This window comes from Dama dama, chromosome 8, assembly GCF_033118175.1.
Source record: "Dama dama isolate Ldn47 chromosome 8, ASM3311817v1, whole genome shotgun sequence".
NCBI lineage: Eukaryota > Metazoa > Chordata > Mammalia > Artiodactyla > Cervidae > Dama > Dama dama.
In genome coordinates, this window is record NC_083688.1 from 3,102,545 (window position 1) to 3,118,245 (window position 15,701).

The following is a 15,701-nucleotide window of genomic DNA, read 5'->3' on the forward strand; positions in this document are numbered from 1 at the left end:
ATTGGAGTTTCAGCTTCATCAGTCCTTCCTATGAACACCCAGGACTGATCTCCTTTAGGATGGACTGGTTGGATCTCCTTGCAGTCCAAGGGACTCTCAAGAGTCTTCTCCAACACCACAGATCAGAAGCATCAGTCTGGCCCGGGCCGCGCGGCGGCGGCCGGCGGAGCAGCATGAATCTGCGGCTCTGCGTGCAGGCGCTCCTGCTGCTCTGGCTCTGCCTGAGCGCGGCGTGCGGAGGACCCCTGCTGCAGACTTCTGACGGGAAGGAAATGGAAGAAGGCACCATCCGCTACCTGGTGCAGCCCAGGGGGCCGAGGAGCGGCCCAGGGCCCTGGCAGGGTTAGGTCGGAGGAAGTTCGGGCGCCCGCGGCCACGCCTCCCCCACAAGGGCCCCATGCCTTTCTGAAGCAGGACCGAAGGGGCCACCACGTGCCCATCCCCTGCGATTTCTTTCTACTCCTCTGTAGATCGGCCTGCTTCTCTGGAGCCCTCACAGCCGTTCGCCTCACCTGGCCCCTCTTCTAGCTGCTCACCAGCTGGCTCTCCTCCCCCACCTGCCTTCCCATCAAGGATCCATTCAGCCCCTGACTCCTGACTTGGGAGACTTTGCGCTGGAATGCCAGTCCTCCCCCTGCTCTAAGCCCTACCTCTTCTGTCTGATACCCTAATGTCTAACCCTTTTCTGGCCCTTCCTGCCTCAGGTATGCCCTGTGGGCTGGGCTCCCTTCTTCAACTAGGGCATCAGCCTTCCCCTGGCTGCCAGAGGGGCCCAGGGAGCCGAGCAATGAGAGACTCTAGTGGGAGGGGGGAGGGATGGGGTGTTGGCATGCAGACAGGGTGCCTTGGGGGGCATGGGAATGGGGGCTTGGCGCTCTGGTCAGGGAGGAGGTGAAGCACCAGAGAAGAGAGGAATAGCTACTATGGTGTCTTCCTCCTCCCCGCGTTTGGCCCAGTTAAGGAAGAGGTGAAGGAGAGGGGCCATGCTGTACGGGGTTGACCAAGAAGTTCCTTCGGGCTTTCCATAAAGCGGTTATGGATACTTTGTCACTTCTCTCACCACCTTGCTGCGCTGCCTGACTGTCGCTCTCCCCCTACCCCAGCTAGTTTCAGCTCCAGCCCTGGAGGGGAGGAGATGGGCCTGAGGTGGCTCTGTACCCTCGCAGGAATGAAAGCCAAGCAGGACACTTGGTTTTGCCAAGAATCACAGACTATCAGAGCCAAAAGGCACCTTGGAGATCACTCAGCTCCACCTCCTTATGCAAACTCCTGCAAAAAAGCAGAGGCCTGGAGGGGGGATGGTGACCTGCTCAGTGTCACCAGAGCCGGAATGAGGGCTCGGGTCTCCCGCTCCCATGTGAGGACGTCCTCTTCCTTCTTGATGAGGCTTTCCAAAGCCATGAAGTGCCTTTCTCTCTGGGTTGGGGCTCGGGGTGCCTAGGAAGAGAGAGGGAGCTGGCTGTGAGCTGCCCCATGGTGGGACGGAGCTGTCCCGGCCTCCCTGGCCTCGGGTCCATTCCCCAACCTGGCCTGGAAAGTTCTGTGGCTGGTCAGCTACTCCCATTCCTGTGACACTTGCAGACCCCAGGTATTTTCATAGCAGCAGCTCAGGCACTGAGACTCCCAGGAGCCAGGAGGTAGCCTTAACCAATTGGACTCAATAGCCTTCCCTTCATGTTAACAGGACTTTATCTTCCAGTGGCCTTTCCTTGGGGAGGGGGGAGACAGAAAGGGGAGAGGAAAGAAAGAGGGGGAGGAAGGAAGGAAAGATGGGAGGAAGTGTGGATCTCAGCAGGCTTTCTTCTGAGAGGCCTGGGAAGGAGAAGAGGGAAGACAGGAGCCTGATGGCCACTCTTGTATATGTGGGAGAAGGGGGAGTCAGGGCCCCCCGAGTCCCGCAGCAAATCCCTTTCACCTATACCCGAACCCTTCCCGTTCCCTCCACTGCTGCTAATGCTACTGCTGCTTCCGCTGCTGCTTCAAGGCCCACCCTGGGGAGCCAGGCTGGGCACCCGCTGACCCCCCCACTGCCTCTCAGCCTGGAGTGGCGGCTGACCAGTGTCCAGAAAGCCTCTTCTGCCATGGACGCCCCCACCAGGGACTGGGCCATTTCCCCCTGTTCCTCTCTGTTTCTCCGGTCGCGTCAGTTGCCCAGCCCTGTGGGGAACGAGACTGAAAGGAATGGCTGGGAAAGTCTGGGGACACAAGCAGTAGGGGTGCTGAGGGGCTGTCTTATTTAAAGTGGTTGTGTATGATTCTTAGACTAATTTATACAAAGTTATTAAGGCCCTTTTCATTAAGAAAGCATCCCCTTTCCCTAGTTGTGTTCACTGTGTTTGTAAAGATTGTTCAGTGTAAATATGTCTTTATGATAAAGAGTGAAAAGCTGGAAAAAAAAAAAAAAACATCAATTCTTCGGCGCTCAGCTTTCTTTATAGTCAAGATCCTTAGTTTCCCATCAAAGACTGTCTTTGTATCTCCTGCCTCACATGTGGTAATTTGGCAGCCAGGAGCTCCTCCAAGTCGTCTTCTTTTGTCACCTCTCCCACTCCCTTCTCTAACCCTCCGGGTGGTTGGGTACCCTTCTCAGTGCCTCTGGCTGGGTCCAGACCTCAGATCCTCTCTTCTCTGCCATCTGCATGGAAAATATGACCCTGCGTACTTCGGTCTCTCCTCAGCACCCGGCTCCCCTTTGTGTATTCCACACTGAGCAGAAACAGCACCTGCTGTTTCCTTATTGTACCTTGTACTTTGAGTTTCTAATTGTCAGTTGATTCCGACACTAGACTGTGAACTTAGTGTGAAAGCCTGTTTCCTGGGGCCTCGCGTAGTGCCTGGCACACGGTGGGTGCTCAGTTTGTGTAATGAAAGACAAGCCCACGCGGAATGTTGGCTCGGATGAATTTTGGAAAGTTGTTTCATTTCCTTTGGTAAGTCATGATGATTATAATGGTTTTCATGTCTCTGAGGAGGCCACACTGGTGGCAGAGGAATGTGGCAACTGAAGGCCAGGTCTCTGGAGTCAAATGGCCTGGGTTCCAATCCCAGACATGTGACCCGAGACGTTACTTCACCTTTCTGTGTCTCAGTTTCCCAGTCTGTAAAATGGGGCTAATAAGAGAAGCTTATTAAATGTGAAGGTTAAATGCGATAATTGAATCCTGAAGTCTAAGTGCTTAGCAAATACTCTTCACTTTATTGTTGCATTTGTATAAATCAAGTTATATTCTAGCTTTATTAAGGGAATTTTGTATTAAAAGGTTATTTGATGACTTTTAAATAGCACCAGTGTTTTTATAATTATCCAGGTAGAAGTTCTCTGCATTTTCTTTGACAGCCTTCCCCACTGCACCCCCCAAAACCCCAGATGCACATACACACACTTAATCAGTTGTTAAATCATGTAAATTTTGCCAACAAAATGTCTCTTCCTTTCCAAGTAATCCTGCACACCTTAGTCGGATGACTCTTCCTAAAGCATAGCGTCAGTCATGTTTTGCCTTTTTAAAAACTCTTCAGGGAAGCCCCAGCCTATTGAATTAAGTGCAGTGCAGACTCCTCGGCCCACCTCCTGGTGCTTCAGAGGCTCCGCTCCTCTCCAGCCTTATCTCCTGCTCCCAGGGACGCGCCTTGTGCTTCGGAGTGACGGCCCCACCCCCATTTCCCTCACTAGAGCCCTGCTTTTCTGCAGCCACTGGATCGGGGGGTGTCCCCCCGCCTCAGCTCTGGCTGTTGAAAGTCTACCATGTAAGGCAACTGAAATGCCACCTCTTTCTTGAAGAGTAAAAACAACAACTTCTCAGCTACACATGCTCCCACCTTCCTGTCCACTGGTGGCACTGTCCCTTTCTGAAAGACAAGATTCGCTTTTGTTCGGTTTTCCGGATGCCTCACTTGTCACTCGTTCCCGAGCCCAAGCTCGCCAGGGAAGAGACTGTCTTATTTCTTGCTCTTGTTGAACCCAGTATTCTTTTATTTATTTATTTTAATTGGAGGCTAATTACTTTACAATATTATAGTGGTTTTGCCGTACGTTGACATGTATCCGCCACGGGTGTACATGTGTTCCCCATCCTGAACCTCCCTCCCCACCCCATCGCTCGGGGTCTTCCCACTGCACCAGCCCTGAGCGCCCCGTCTCATGCATTGAACCTGGACTGGCGATCTGTTTCACATATGGTAATATACATGTTTCCATGCTCTTCTCTCAAATCATCCCTCCCTCGCCTTCTCCCACAGAGTCCAAAAGTCTGTTCTTTATATCTGTGTCTCTTTTGCTGTCTCACATCTAGGGTTATCGTTACCATCTTTCTAAATTCCATATATATGTGTTAGTATACTGTATTGGTGTTTTTCTTTCTGACTTCCTTCGCGCTGTGTAATAGACTCCAGTTTCACCCACCTTGTTAGAACTGACTCAAATGCATTATTTTTAATAGCTGAGTAATATTCCATGGTGTATATGTACCACAGCTTTCTTATCCATTCGTCTGCCAAAGGACATCTAGGTTGCTTCCATGTCCTGGCTATTGTAAACAGTGCTGCGATGAACATTGGGGTACATGTGTCTTTTTCAATTCTGGTTTCCTCAGTGTGTATGCCCAGCAGTGGTATTGCTGGGTCATATGGCAGTTCTGTTTCCAGTTTCTTTAAGGAATCTCCACACTGTTTTCCATAGCGGCTGTACTAGTTTGCATTCCCACCAACAGTGTAAGAGGGTTCCCTTTTCTCCGCACCCTCTCCAGCATTTATTGTTTGTAGACTTTTGGATAGCAGCCATTCTGACCGGTGTGAGATGGTACCTCATTGTGGTTTTGATTTGCATTTCTCTGATAATGAGTGATGTTGAGCATCTTTTCATGTGTTTGTTAGCCATCTGTATGTCTTCTTTGGAGAAATGTCTGTTTAGTTCTTTGGCCCATTTTTTGATTGAGAACCCAGGGTTCTTGCCCTTCATTGCTCAGTAAGTATTTGTTCTTGAAATGCTTTTTGTGGGAGAAGAACACATTTATAATTACTATGTGCAATGCACTGTTCTTCCAAGCTTTTTACACATTTTATGTTGTTTCATCCTTGTTCTTTCTTCCCCAGTTAGAGATAGGCACTGGTAGTATTTCTATTTTCAGTACAAAGAAGCTGTTGCCTAGAGAGGGTATTTAATTTGTCCAAGGAAGGGAGACACCACTAACCATATTCTCAATCCTGTTTAACCTGTCTTACCCGCAAATCTACATAACACTATAGCTAAAATGTAACCACTGTGTATCCACTTCCCACTTTTTGAAAAATAAGCACTACATACTCCAAGAAAAAAGAAATTTATCCCTAGAACTGAGGATAGTCTCAGAGGCCTTTGGGACAATATCAAATGCACCATATGTGAATTGTAGGGGTCCCAGAAGAAGAAGAGAAAAAGAAAGGGTATGAGAAAATTTTTGAAGAGATTATATTTGAAAATTTCCCCAATGTGGAAAAGGAAACAGTTGATCAAGTCCAAGAGGTGCAAAGAGTCCCATACAGGATAAAACCAAGGAGAAACAAGCCAAGATACATACTCATCAAACTAACAAAGACTAAACACAAGGAAAGAACCTAGAGGGGTGGGATGGGGAGGGAGACGGGAGAGAGGTTCAGAAGGGAGGGGATGTATGTGTTCGTATGGCTGATTCCTGTTGAGGTTTGACAGAAAACAACAAAATTCTGTAAAGCAATTATCCTTCAATAAAAAATAAATTAATTTAAAAAACTAAAAAAAAAATGCTAATAAATATAGGTTAAGTAAATGTATAAGGAAAAGAAACTTGGTTCTTGTTTCTCTGTTGATTTTTCATTTGAGTCAAGAAGGAAACCACAGAACAGCTATGGTGATGTATACACAGGGTGTGATGAAGCCTTGGTTTTCTATTTACTTTCTCAAGGATGAGACGCCAGTTACTGAGGTTGAGGAGGAGTTGCTGGGGGTGTAGGGAGGGAAGGCACTTTCCTCTCCAGCCAGTGCCCAGAAGGAAGCCCTTCCCAGCTTGACTTGTGGCCTGTTTCTCCTTGATTCTGAGTAATTTGGGGGGGTTGTTATCACTCTTGATAAATCGGACATCTGCGGTTTCTGTTTTCTTGAGGGATTGAAGACTCACAAAGTCATAAATTACCCATGCAAAGCGCTACAATCCTTTGTTGTCCTGTGTCACAATAGACGAGTTTCCCTGCAGCCCTTCTGACTGACCTCTCCCTGAGGTTTTCTCCGCGGGTGGAAAAGCGCCGTGGCCCTGGAGTGGGGCAGCCTGGTTTGTTCTCTGTCTCAGTTGTGTTTTCTCGGGCAGCTCACTTCACCCTCTTCTGTACATGTTTCCCTTCTGTAAGTCAGGATCATGATGCACCTCATAGGTGGCTCTGTGGGTCAGATGAAATAATACATGGGAACGCTGGTACGTTGGTGCCTGCTGCTGCTGCTGCTAAGTCGCTTCAGTCGTGTCCGACTCTGTGCGACCCCATAGATGGCAGCCCACCAGGCTCCTCCGTCCCTGGGATTCTCCAGGCAAGAACACTGGAGTGGGTTGCCATTTCCTTCTCCAATGCATGCATGCGTGATAAGTCACTTCAGTCGTGTCTGACTCTGTGCGACCCTATGGACAGCAGCCCACCAGGCTCCCCCGTCCACAGGATTCTCTAGGCACGAGTACTGGAGTGGGGTGCCATTTCCTTCTCCAACGCCAGTGCCTGCCACTCTGTAAATGTCAGTACCTCAGAAGTGTTTGTCGCTCAGTTGTGTCCCACTCTCTGCAACCCCGTGGACTGGAGCCCCCCAGGCTCCTCTGTCCATGCAGTTCTCCAGGCAGGAATGCTGGAGTGAGTTGCCATGCCCTTCTCCAGGGGAACTTCCCAGCCCAGGGATTGAACTTGGGTCTCCTGCATTGTAGGCAGGTTCTTTACCGTCTGAGCCACCAGGGAACCCCAAAGCACCCCTTCCCCCAAATACATGGCATCTACAGTCCATGGGGTCACAAAAGAGTCAGACACGACTTAGTGACTAAACAGCAGCAGTGGCATCTTTGATTGTGTTTTTTGAAACTTAGTAATTCTGCATTTTCTTCAATGTCCCTTTAATAATTAGTGATCAGAGCTGCTTATTTTCCGGCATCCCCTGCCCACATGTGAATAAACTATATTTCAGTAAAACGTGTACAGCCATGTTTCTTTTGTGCGTTCTTGAAAAGCCACACAGCTGTCGAATTCTGAAAGCCGGATCGTGTGCTCTATGCTCTCATTTTAAAGGACCCTTGTCGCGAGTTGATTTTTCTGGAAGCAGCACACCAGTACGGTAATGGCTTCCACATTTACCTTCCCTGTCTACTCCTTTTGACCGACTGCTTTACTTGTTCTGATCAGAATCCTGGTAATTGATGTCCACCCTGGAGATTCCTGCAGATGTCTCGGCCTCTGAGAGGCACAGGGAGGTTAAGGTCTTGTGAAATAGCCACCTTCTTAGCCTGTTTCCTGCACACCCTGCGGCAGTGTTGACCTGTGAGAAGCTGATTAACACAGACCACATTTACCGTCTCTGGGCCATGAGTCTGGCACACTTTCTGGGTTAATTCACATGACTTGGCATTTACACATGGACACCTGGGACAATCTGTCTTTGCCTCAAAGGATTAAGTAACACAGTTTGGAGTTGACTTAAAACTATTTTTTTTCCTCTCATAAATTGGGCCCTGAGCATCTTTCATAAATCAGGAATGTTTCTTGGAAATGTAATTCTCACTAAACTTAGTCCCAAGGGTACTTTTCTATAAAAGCACATTCTTGTTTGTTCTGTCATAACAAATGCATTTGCTGATTGTAATAGTGTTGATAGAAACATGATTGAACAGGAAAGAACACCCATTATAAATAGGTCAGTTTGATATTAATCCATGTGCAAAGCATAAATATAGCTTTATTAAACACAAGACAGCTCTAGGAAAATGTTGTATTTTAAAGCAACATGTTCTAGTTCAGCAATGAGTCTGAAGGAATCCCCTGTTTTGTTTAAGAAAAAAAATGTATTTCTGTAAACAGTTGCTAATGTGAAAAAAAAGTCAGCTATGCAAAGAGTGGGTAAAAAGGATTCCAGTTTTCAGCTGTGGTTCACCCAAAGTGCGATCCTCCTGCGGAGTTGTGTTTTAATAGAGGATTAACTCTTACGTTACACTTTTGACGTCCTTTGAGTGTGTTTTTAGAGAGGTGGCAGACCTTATGACCGTTTATTGAAGTCCGTGTCAGACTGCAGACACCTTACGTTTTCCTAGCGCAGCGGTGCTTGTGGACAAGCACGCTGAGGGTGAGGCTAAAGCCCGAACCGGAGGTCAGAGGGCTGGCCGCTGAGGACGGCCCAGGGCTCTGAACGGGACCAGTCTCCCAGCAGCATCAGTGCTCTTGCCATCACGCGCAGTGGGAAAGTAAATCTCTCCTACTTTGGAAGCTGTATCTTTTTCTTCTGTCATTTAAGAATAAAGTTGTTTGGCATATGACTCCTACACCGTTAAAAACTTGCTTATAATTGCTGTAGTTTCTCATATTTGTAAACTGCCAGTTGAATATGGTACTTAAGTGTTTGCTGTTACATCTTGATATGTTATCATACAAAGTAAAATGGAGTTTTGCTTTGCAGTTTTTATTTTTAGATGTAGATCAAAAATTTTGCATTGATAACTACACTTTGGACTTAGGAATTTAGGAGCTTTGTTAAAATGTTAATAAGTTGGAGTGAGATCTTAGTTATATAATCAATTATTGATAAATAAAAGGTCTGTGGTCGTCTTTCCCCTATGATCAGTTTTTCATGGACATGTTTTTTAAGTGACTTTCTGAGGATTTTTTTTTAATGCTTCCCCCAACGAGTTATTCCTCAGTTGAATGTTCATTGACAATTACGACTTCTACAAAGTTGATTCCATAGGAACCTTTGTTTGTCCAACTTGTTCTGCTTAGGGACTAACATCCAAAGTACGTTTCTGGGACTTCTGGTGGTCCAGTGGTTTAGATTCCCTGCTTCCCCTGCAGGGAGCCCGGGTTCAGTCCCTGGTCAGGGAATTAAGGTCCTGCATGCCTTGTAGGATAGCCCCCAAAAAACAAAACATTTGTACCTCAGGACTGCAGTCAGATTATGTGGCCTGCTGCTTCATTCTTGCTGGTTATGTTTGCTTTCTCAATATTTCAGTAAAGTCAAGCTTCGTGATATGTGGCATGGTAAGAGCAAAGATTTTTCTTAAAAAGTTGCATTGACTGACTAGAAATTGTCCGTATGTCACAGTAACGGCCGTCAACATAGATTTCCCCACCCCACACGCACACACAGATGTGGCTCGGGGTGTACACTGGTATGCTGCTGTTAGTTGTTATTCTTTTAAATTTGTTATAAAATCCACTTGGGCATAGGATGAGGCAGTGTTTTTTATGTGGTTAGTGGGGTGAGTTCTCTGTTGTTTGTTACTAAGATAGTATCAGATGAACTGTTAAGGAATTGCTTCTTTCTAAAAATGTGTGTTTATCTACTGGCCCGTTTTATGATGTCCTTCTGGGCATTAAGCATGCATTAAAGTGCTGGGTTAGATTGATTCAGAATAATTTCTTTTTGAAAGAATTTGTGCCAATTCTTTTTCCTCTCCAAAAAAAATGGTTTCAGAGCATGGGCTTCTTGCCTAATGTCAATTCCATAAGGCTTCTCTGTTGTGGGGTGGGTTTTTTTTTTTTTTTTTTTGCCTTGTTCCCCACCTTCCCCTTGGTGGACTTTGCCATTAGGAAGATGTGTACCTACAATCAGGCATTTCTTTACTTTGGAGTTATTTGTCATTCCAGACAGCATGGGCCAAAAGAACAGTCTTAAAAGGGGAGGCAGAGTTATATAAATTTTATTCATAGTTAAATATTTGCTTCCAGGGAAGGTGAAAAATGCTTTGTACTTTTTCCTCTGGCTTTTTTCTTCTAAGAGAACTTGAAATGCAACAACAAAAAAGAAGTGGCCAAAGGCTGAGAGAACTCTTCTCTTTTTCCATGTTGGTTTGTTTTTATTGTAAGACAGACCTTTCATGTTTTATTGTTACGAAGTTTAAACCTGGCCTAGAGGTGCCAGTCTTTAGTGGAAACAGCTGCGCAGTTGGTGTCCCCTGATCAGGTGGGACTTTCTTTGAAGCAACATGTTGCCTTTTAAAAGAAAATTGAGCATGTGAGAACTTGAACCTGTGAAACTCATCAGCAGTTCCACCATTATTTATCTCTTAAATAACCGAGATACCTAACTTAAAACGTTGGCATTTAAACATCATCTGTGGTATTTTTTCTGAAGGGAGCAGAGTTGGTATTTTGTGTCTTAAAAATATAGAAATGGAGGGGGAAAAAAATCACTCATAAGAATTAAAGATGTAGCAGCTCAACTTAAGAGCATAGAGTATACTTCTGCTTCAGGCTAGTCTGAACTGTTGATTTTGATCCCAGTTTATACCTGCAGGTAAATGCCTTTAATAGGGCTTCCCTGGTGGCTCAGATAGTAAAGAATCTGCCGGAAATGCAGGAGACCTGTGTTCAATCTCTGGGTTGGGAGGATCCCCTGGAGAAAGGCATGGCCACCCACCCCAGTACTCTTGCCTGGATAATTCCATGGACAGAGGAGCTTGGGGTCGCAAAGAGTCGGACACAACTGAGTGACTCTCATTCACACACACACGCACGCGCCTTTAATAGTAGCAAAGTTGAAGTGGTCGGGCATATACCTGAACTTAAATGAAGTCTAGAGAGGAAAGATTTTCTGCTTTGTCCTGGTTGATGTTGAAGCCTTTCTCCTCTTTGTGATAGCCGGTAGCAGTGGCTTTAGCATCGCTCTTGATCTCCTGTTAGGAAAAGCTGAGCATCAGAGAGCTTTCTTTCCTTGGGGGAAAACAGAGGCAGGCCTGGAATCAGAGGGACAAGGAAAGTGCTGAAGTATTTTCCTTTTGGGCCTTTGATTTGTTTGCCAAGAAATTGCCTTCCAGACGGAGAAGCCCGAGCGCTCTGATTGTGAGCCATTGTGTTTGTGCTGGCCTCCCTCCCCATCCCACTGCCTGGTTTGAAATCTGTGGGCCAGTCCAAATTCTTTACCTCATTTTCTAGGACCAATTTACTGTCTTACTCATCTCCCAGCTGCAAGGGGGTGAGGCGAGTTACTTTGAAATGGAAGCCCATGCCATTTTAGAAAACCAAGCAACAGCAGACTCCTGCTGGGGAGTGTCCGTGGCGATGGCTGCGTCTCTGCAGCCCTGGCGGCACCCCTTCCCGGCAGACCTGTGTCTGTGGCGTGTGCTGCAGGCGCACCCCGGGGACGGGTCTGAGCAGGCCCGGCCGGCCTTGTGTGGGCTTGCTGCAGCCATGGCTGCCTCGCGGCCTGGGCCGTCACATGGGAGGCACGCTTTGGTTTTGGCTGAATCCTGCTTCCCTGGCATTAGGAATCTCGATACTCCAGTTTCCCTTGGGAGGTATCAGTTGTTCAGGGGTTGAGGCTGTAGGGGGATCTAGTGGCTTCGGAGTCTGGCAGACGTGGGCCCCGTTCACTGCTCTTCCACCAACTAAACATGCCCTTGAGCAAGTTATTTTCTGCATCTGGAAACTGGGGGATAATACCATGTCAGGGTGTTGTTTGGTTTAAAAGATAATTTTTGGTGGAGTAGGGAGGGAATGTTGGGTACCCATGGGAGAGACTGATGTTTGTTCCTTTTCCTTCTCCTTATGTCAGCCTGAAAGAGGTTAACCATTGTGGTCTGTAAACTGACTGGTTTTCCATCACTTCATTAAATTGCATGGAAATTGGGATGACATGAGAGATCTTCGATGTTGCATTTTATTTTATTTATTTATTTTTTTTTCGATGTTGCATTTTAAAGCTGAGCAACAGTACCTAGTGCAGGGCCTGTCAGACAGTACAAAGTAATGATTTTTTACTAAAATTCATATTTTTATAGGATACAGTCATAGGAAGGAAACGCATCATGGCCACATGTAGAGGGTAAGAGAGAATGATCAGAACTCAATTCTGGGTAACAGCATAAACACTTTCATCAGGCCAGCATCAACTAGATTGTTGCACAGCTGAAGCACAAAAGGTGCGGGTTAGCTTACGTGCTTAAGATGAAGCTCTCTGCGTTTGGGGCAGAAAGGTCAGGTTTGCTAGCTGAGGAGTGCTTTGAGTGTTCACACTGCCTAGCCTACATTCGTGGTTAGACGGGGTTTCAGCAGCACATGTTGGAGAGCCATCAAGGCCAGTGAGAGCTGGGGCCCTATATGGCGCTTCGTTGTGGAGAAGTTGGTCAGGGCTCTGTTGGGCCACGGGGCAGACACTCAGTAAAGAACATCAGGATCCTCTGAAAAGTCTGAAAACAATTATCTGTCAAGTCTGAGGAATAAACAGGTCTTGGCTCTCTTTCTTGGCATGTATAACTTTACTTTCTTGATAATGGAAAAATAAGTTTATCTCAAAGTTTGGGACATGTGTCTCTACAGTATGTGAGATGATTTTTACAGTGGTACCACAGGTAAATGTTTTTACTTTAATCGTTCTGCATTTGTTTAAAACGTGCCTTATTGAAAAAGTATAGCTAGCACTCAAATCTGTGATTATAAATCACAGATTTAAGTTGAAGTTGAATTTATATAATTAAATACTCATTAATGGTTTTTTTCTTTTTTAAAGAAAATAATGACCAAAGCAATAGAATGACTAAGGTTGAGAAAGATTGGTCAAAATGAAGATTTAGCTTTTTTTTTTTTTGGCCCCAAGCTTAAGGTTCCTGTGAAGTTTGATTTAAAATTAGGTATTTAAAGTTTTTTTTTCCTACCAGATCATTAAAACAGGGTTGCACTTGTTTTTTCATCTTGAAAGATGGTGGTTAAGAGTGCCCCGTGAGTCAGCGAGGAGAGGGGATCGATGTCCATGTTTGAAGACGTGCTTTCCCCCTGTTTGGACACTCTGACTGTGACAGCCTTTGGCAGCTCTTCTGGATCGCTCCTTTCCATCTTCCTCAAAACGTCGCCATCACTCAAAACGCTGAAACAGCCAGGGGAGCTTCCCGCTGAGGCTGTTTACCTGACGTGCAGGCTGTGGAGTGCCCGGGGAAGGTGGAGCGGGAGCCTGAGGTGCTGGAGGCTGTCTGCAAGCCATGCAAAGACAGTCTTTTCAGAACTGTCTCCTGGCTTGTTCCCCCACCCCTGAGACTCGTCTAGACAGAACGGGGGAGAAAGTTCTTATCCCCTGGTGAGGCAAAGGGGACCACAGGCATAGACAGAGCCTCTGACGACAAGAAGGAAAGTTAGAAATGAGAAACTCTTCTCTCTGCCAAGTTAAAAAATCTGTCTTGTAGATGTTCACATTTATGAAATGTTCATTTTATTTTTGTCAAGTTACTATGAAGGTGTTTAACATGTTTTTCCTCCCTCTTTTGTAGGTACTGGCTTTGGATTAGGACTTGTTTTCTCACTTACCCTATTTAAAAGTAAGTGTGCCTTACTACCTGTGCGCATATCGTCCTAGTGTATACGTACTGGCTGCCAGTCCATCCGTGTATGCGGTTAGGTAGGCCACTGTAAAATGAGCTAGACGAATACAGTGGGCTCAAAAAAGGTCAGAACGGGGTGGGCATCTCCAGAGTTCCCCCTGGGCACTAAGTCGGGGAGCCTCAAATCTTAAATATGATGTCATTTAAAAAAAATCTGTACTTTATGCCAGTGAGTCGTTTGGCCAAATCTACACTGTCAAATAATTCTAATTAGTTACAATTTTTTCTAAAGCAGCCTGAAAACAAAAGTCCTGCTGGTAATAAAAAGAAGTGAACCAGAAATAAATATGCTTTTTGGCCAGAAATTCTCCTGAGCAAAGGGCAGGCAGTGTCCCTTTCATTCGGTGGGAGAACTTCTGAAGTTTGACTGTTGAATAGAAGCCATAGGGGTCACTTTGACCTCTTTCCATGAGGAACTGGTGGAGAATACACAACCGGAGAATCCCAGTGAACCCAGTGCTCATGTGAAGTAATCATCCGTGGCATCAGCTTAAATAAACCTCATGGCTTAGTAGAATCAAAATATGTAAATACTGGTGAAGTTCTTACATACCTTAAAAATTCAAAGACCTTACTGGTATTATTTATGGTAAGTTTTAAGAATTAGTTAAAATGAGCAGATGATTAGAACTGGCATAGAAAAGTTAAAAGGTTCACCTGTGTCTGCTGTTTTCATGTTGTACCACTTATTAAGACTTCAAGTCTCGTAGCATGGGTACTTAGTTCATCCCCCTCTCCCTTTTTTGGACTGGTGATGAGACATTGACAGAAATGTTTGGCATATAACAGTCATCAGCGGGATGCATGTTGAATGTTTACTGAACCCTAAACAAATGTACTGAAGCCAGAGGAAAGCTTTATTTTCTCTTCACGGTTCCCTCTTGGGGTTTTCCTTTTCTGCTCACCAGGAAGAATGTGGCCATTAGCCTTTGGCTCTGGAATGGGATTGGGAATGGCCTACTCCAATTGTCAGCATGATTTCCAGGCTCCGTACCTTCTACATGGAAAATATGTCAAAGTATGTACAGAATTGATACTTCTCTTTCTTCCTCCTGACTCCCCAAAGAATTCTTTAGAGCGCAGATAACTGATAAATAAACGTAGGTCTTTGTGGCACCTCTGAGCTCCTAAGTGCTCAGGAGCCTGCCTCAACTTGAATCGTCACAGTAAAGCAGATTCATATCAAATATCTCCTTTCTGTAGGCAGCACTTTTGTTCAGGATCTCAGAGTGCGCAGTAAACATCTCACACACGTTCAGGCTAAACCTAAAGACATCTGAACTCAGTCATGCTTCTGCTTTCTGCTGAAGAGGGCACGTTCTTGACTGTGAGTCCTGCCTGATTCTGCTGCAGGCTTGTCTACAGATGAGTTTCTAAGGATGCAAACAAGATGCAAAAGTTTAACGCATGCCGTAAGTGAAGGGACGTATCATGTTTCCTAAAAGTTTCTGTGCATAGCAGCCTCCGGACAGAGATGCTGTTTATTTTTGTATCCTCGGGGTTTAGAACAAAGTAGGTGCTCAAATAAATGTAAAATAAATGAATGAAGTAAGTTGTATATCTTACTAGATGTGCTCATGGCCTCGGGGCCTCCGGCTTACTAAGGCATCACCGTTACACAACACCACCTTCATGAAGAACCCGTTCTCAGGGTGTGCAGTCATCTGCCTTCTTGGTTAACCTCGAGCTAGAATCACTGGTCTGGGCCGCAGCGGGGACCAGGGGAGAGAGCCCAGAAGCCAGGACAGCCCCCGTGTGTGCTTTCTGGGTGCTCGGAGTTCTTTCCTTCTTTTCTCACTTATGAGGGTGGTAATTTCTGCCTACGGGATTGCTGTGCAGATTAAATGTGAAAATATCTTCAAGCTCTGAGGTGCTATATAAATAGAAATATTGGTTATTACAGTGGAGGCCAGCCAAGAAAGGGTGACTGACTCATCCATTGTTCCACCGTGATAACAAGCAGGGCAGAGAATGGGGTACAAATGAATGTCCCAGCTCAGTAGCCTCTATCTGAGAAGGTGCTTAGACTGCCGGCTGCCCACTGGCCAGCCTGCGGGCCTGGGGAGAGGACTGGGAGCAGGGGAGGTGGGAGAGCCTCGAGCAGGCCCGCCCTCAGTCGTCATGACCCGCCCCTGCGCCCAGGCC

General features: G+C 46.1%; 2 protein-coding genes and 1 pseudogene across 3 annotated transcripts in view; all 3 read left to right on the forward strand.

Annotated features, from left to right (window-relative positions):
* The window catches only part of MICOS10 (mitochondrial contact site and cristae organizing system subunit 10), a 36,838-nt gene that overhangs the window by 19,990 nt on the left and 1,147 nt on the right, over window positions 1-15,701 (forward strand). For both annotated transcript variants that reach the window (XM_061148058.1, XM_061148057.1), the window contains exons 2-3: window positions 13,446-13,493; window positions 14,465-14,574. In XM_061148058.1, coding sequence (XP_061004041.1) covers window positions 13,446-13,493; window positions 14,465-14,574 — 158 coding nt within the window. The remainder of the gene's footprint in view (window positions 1-13,445; window positions 13,494-14,464; window positions 14,575-15,701) is intronic.
* The window catches only part of NBL1 (NBL1, DAN family BMP antagonist), a 64,154-nt gene that overhangs the window by 19,976 nt on the left and 28,477 nt on the right, over window positions 1-15,701 (forward strand). The gene's annotated exons all lie outside the window — the stretch shown is intronic.
* LOC133060329 (apelin-like) lies at window positions 174-780 on the forward strand (annotated as a pseudogene).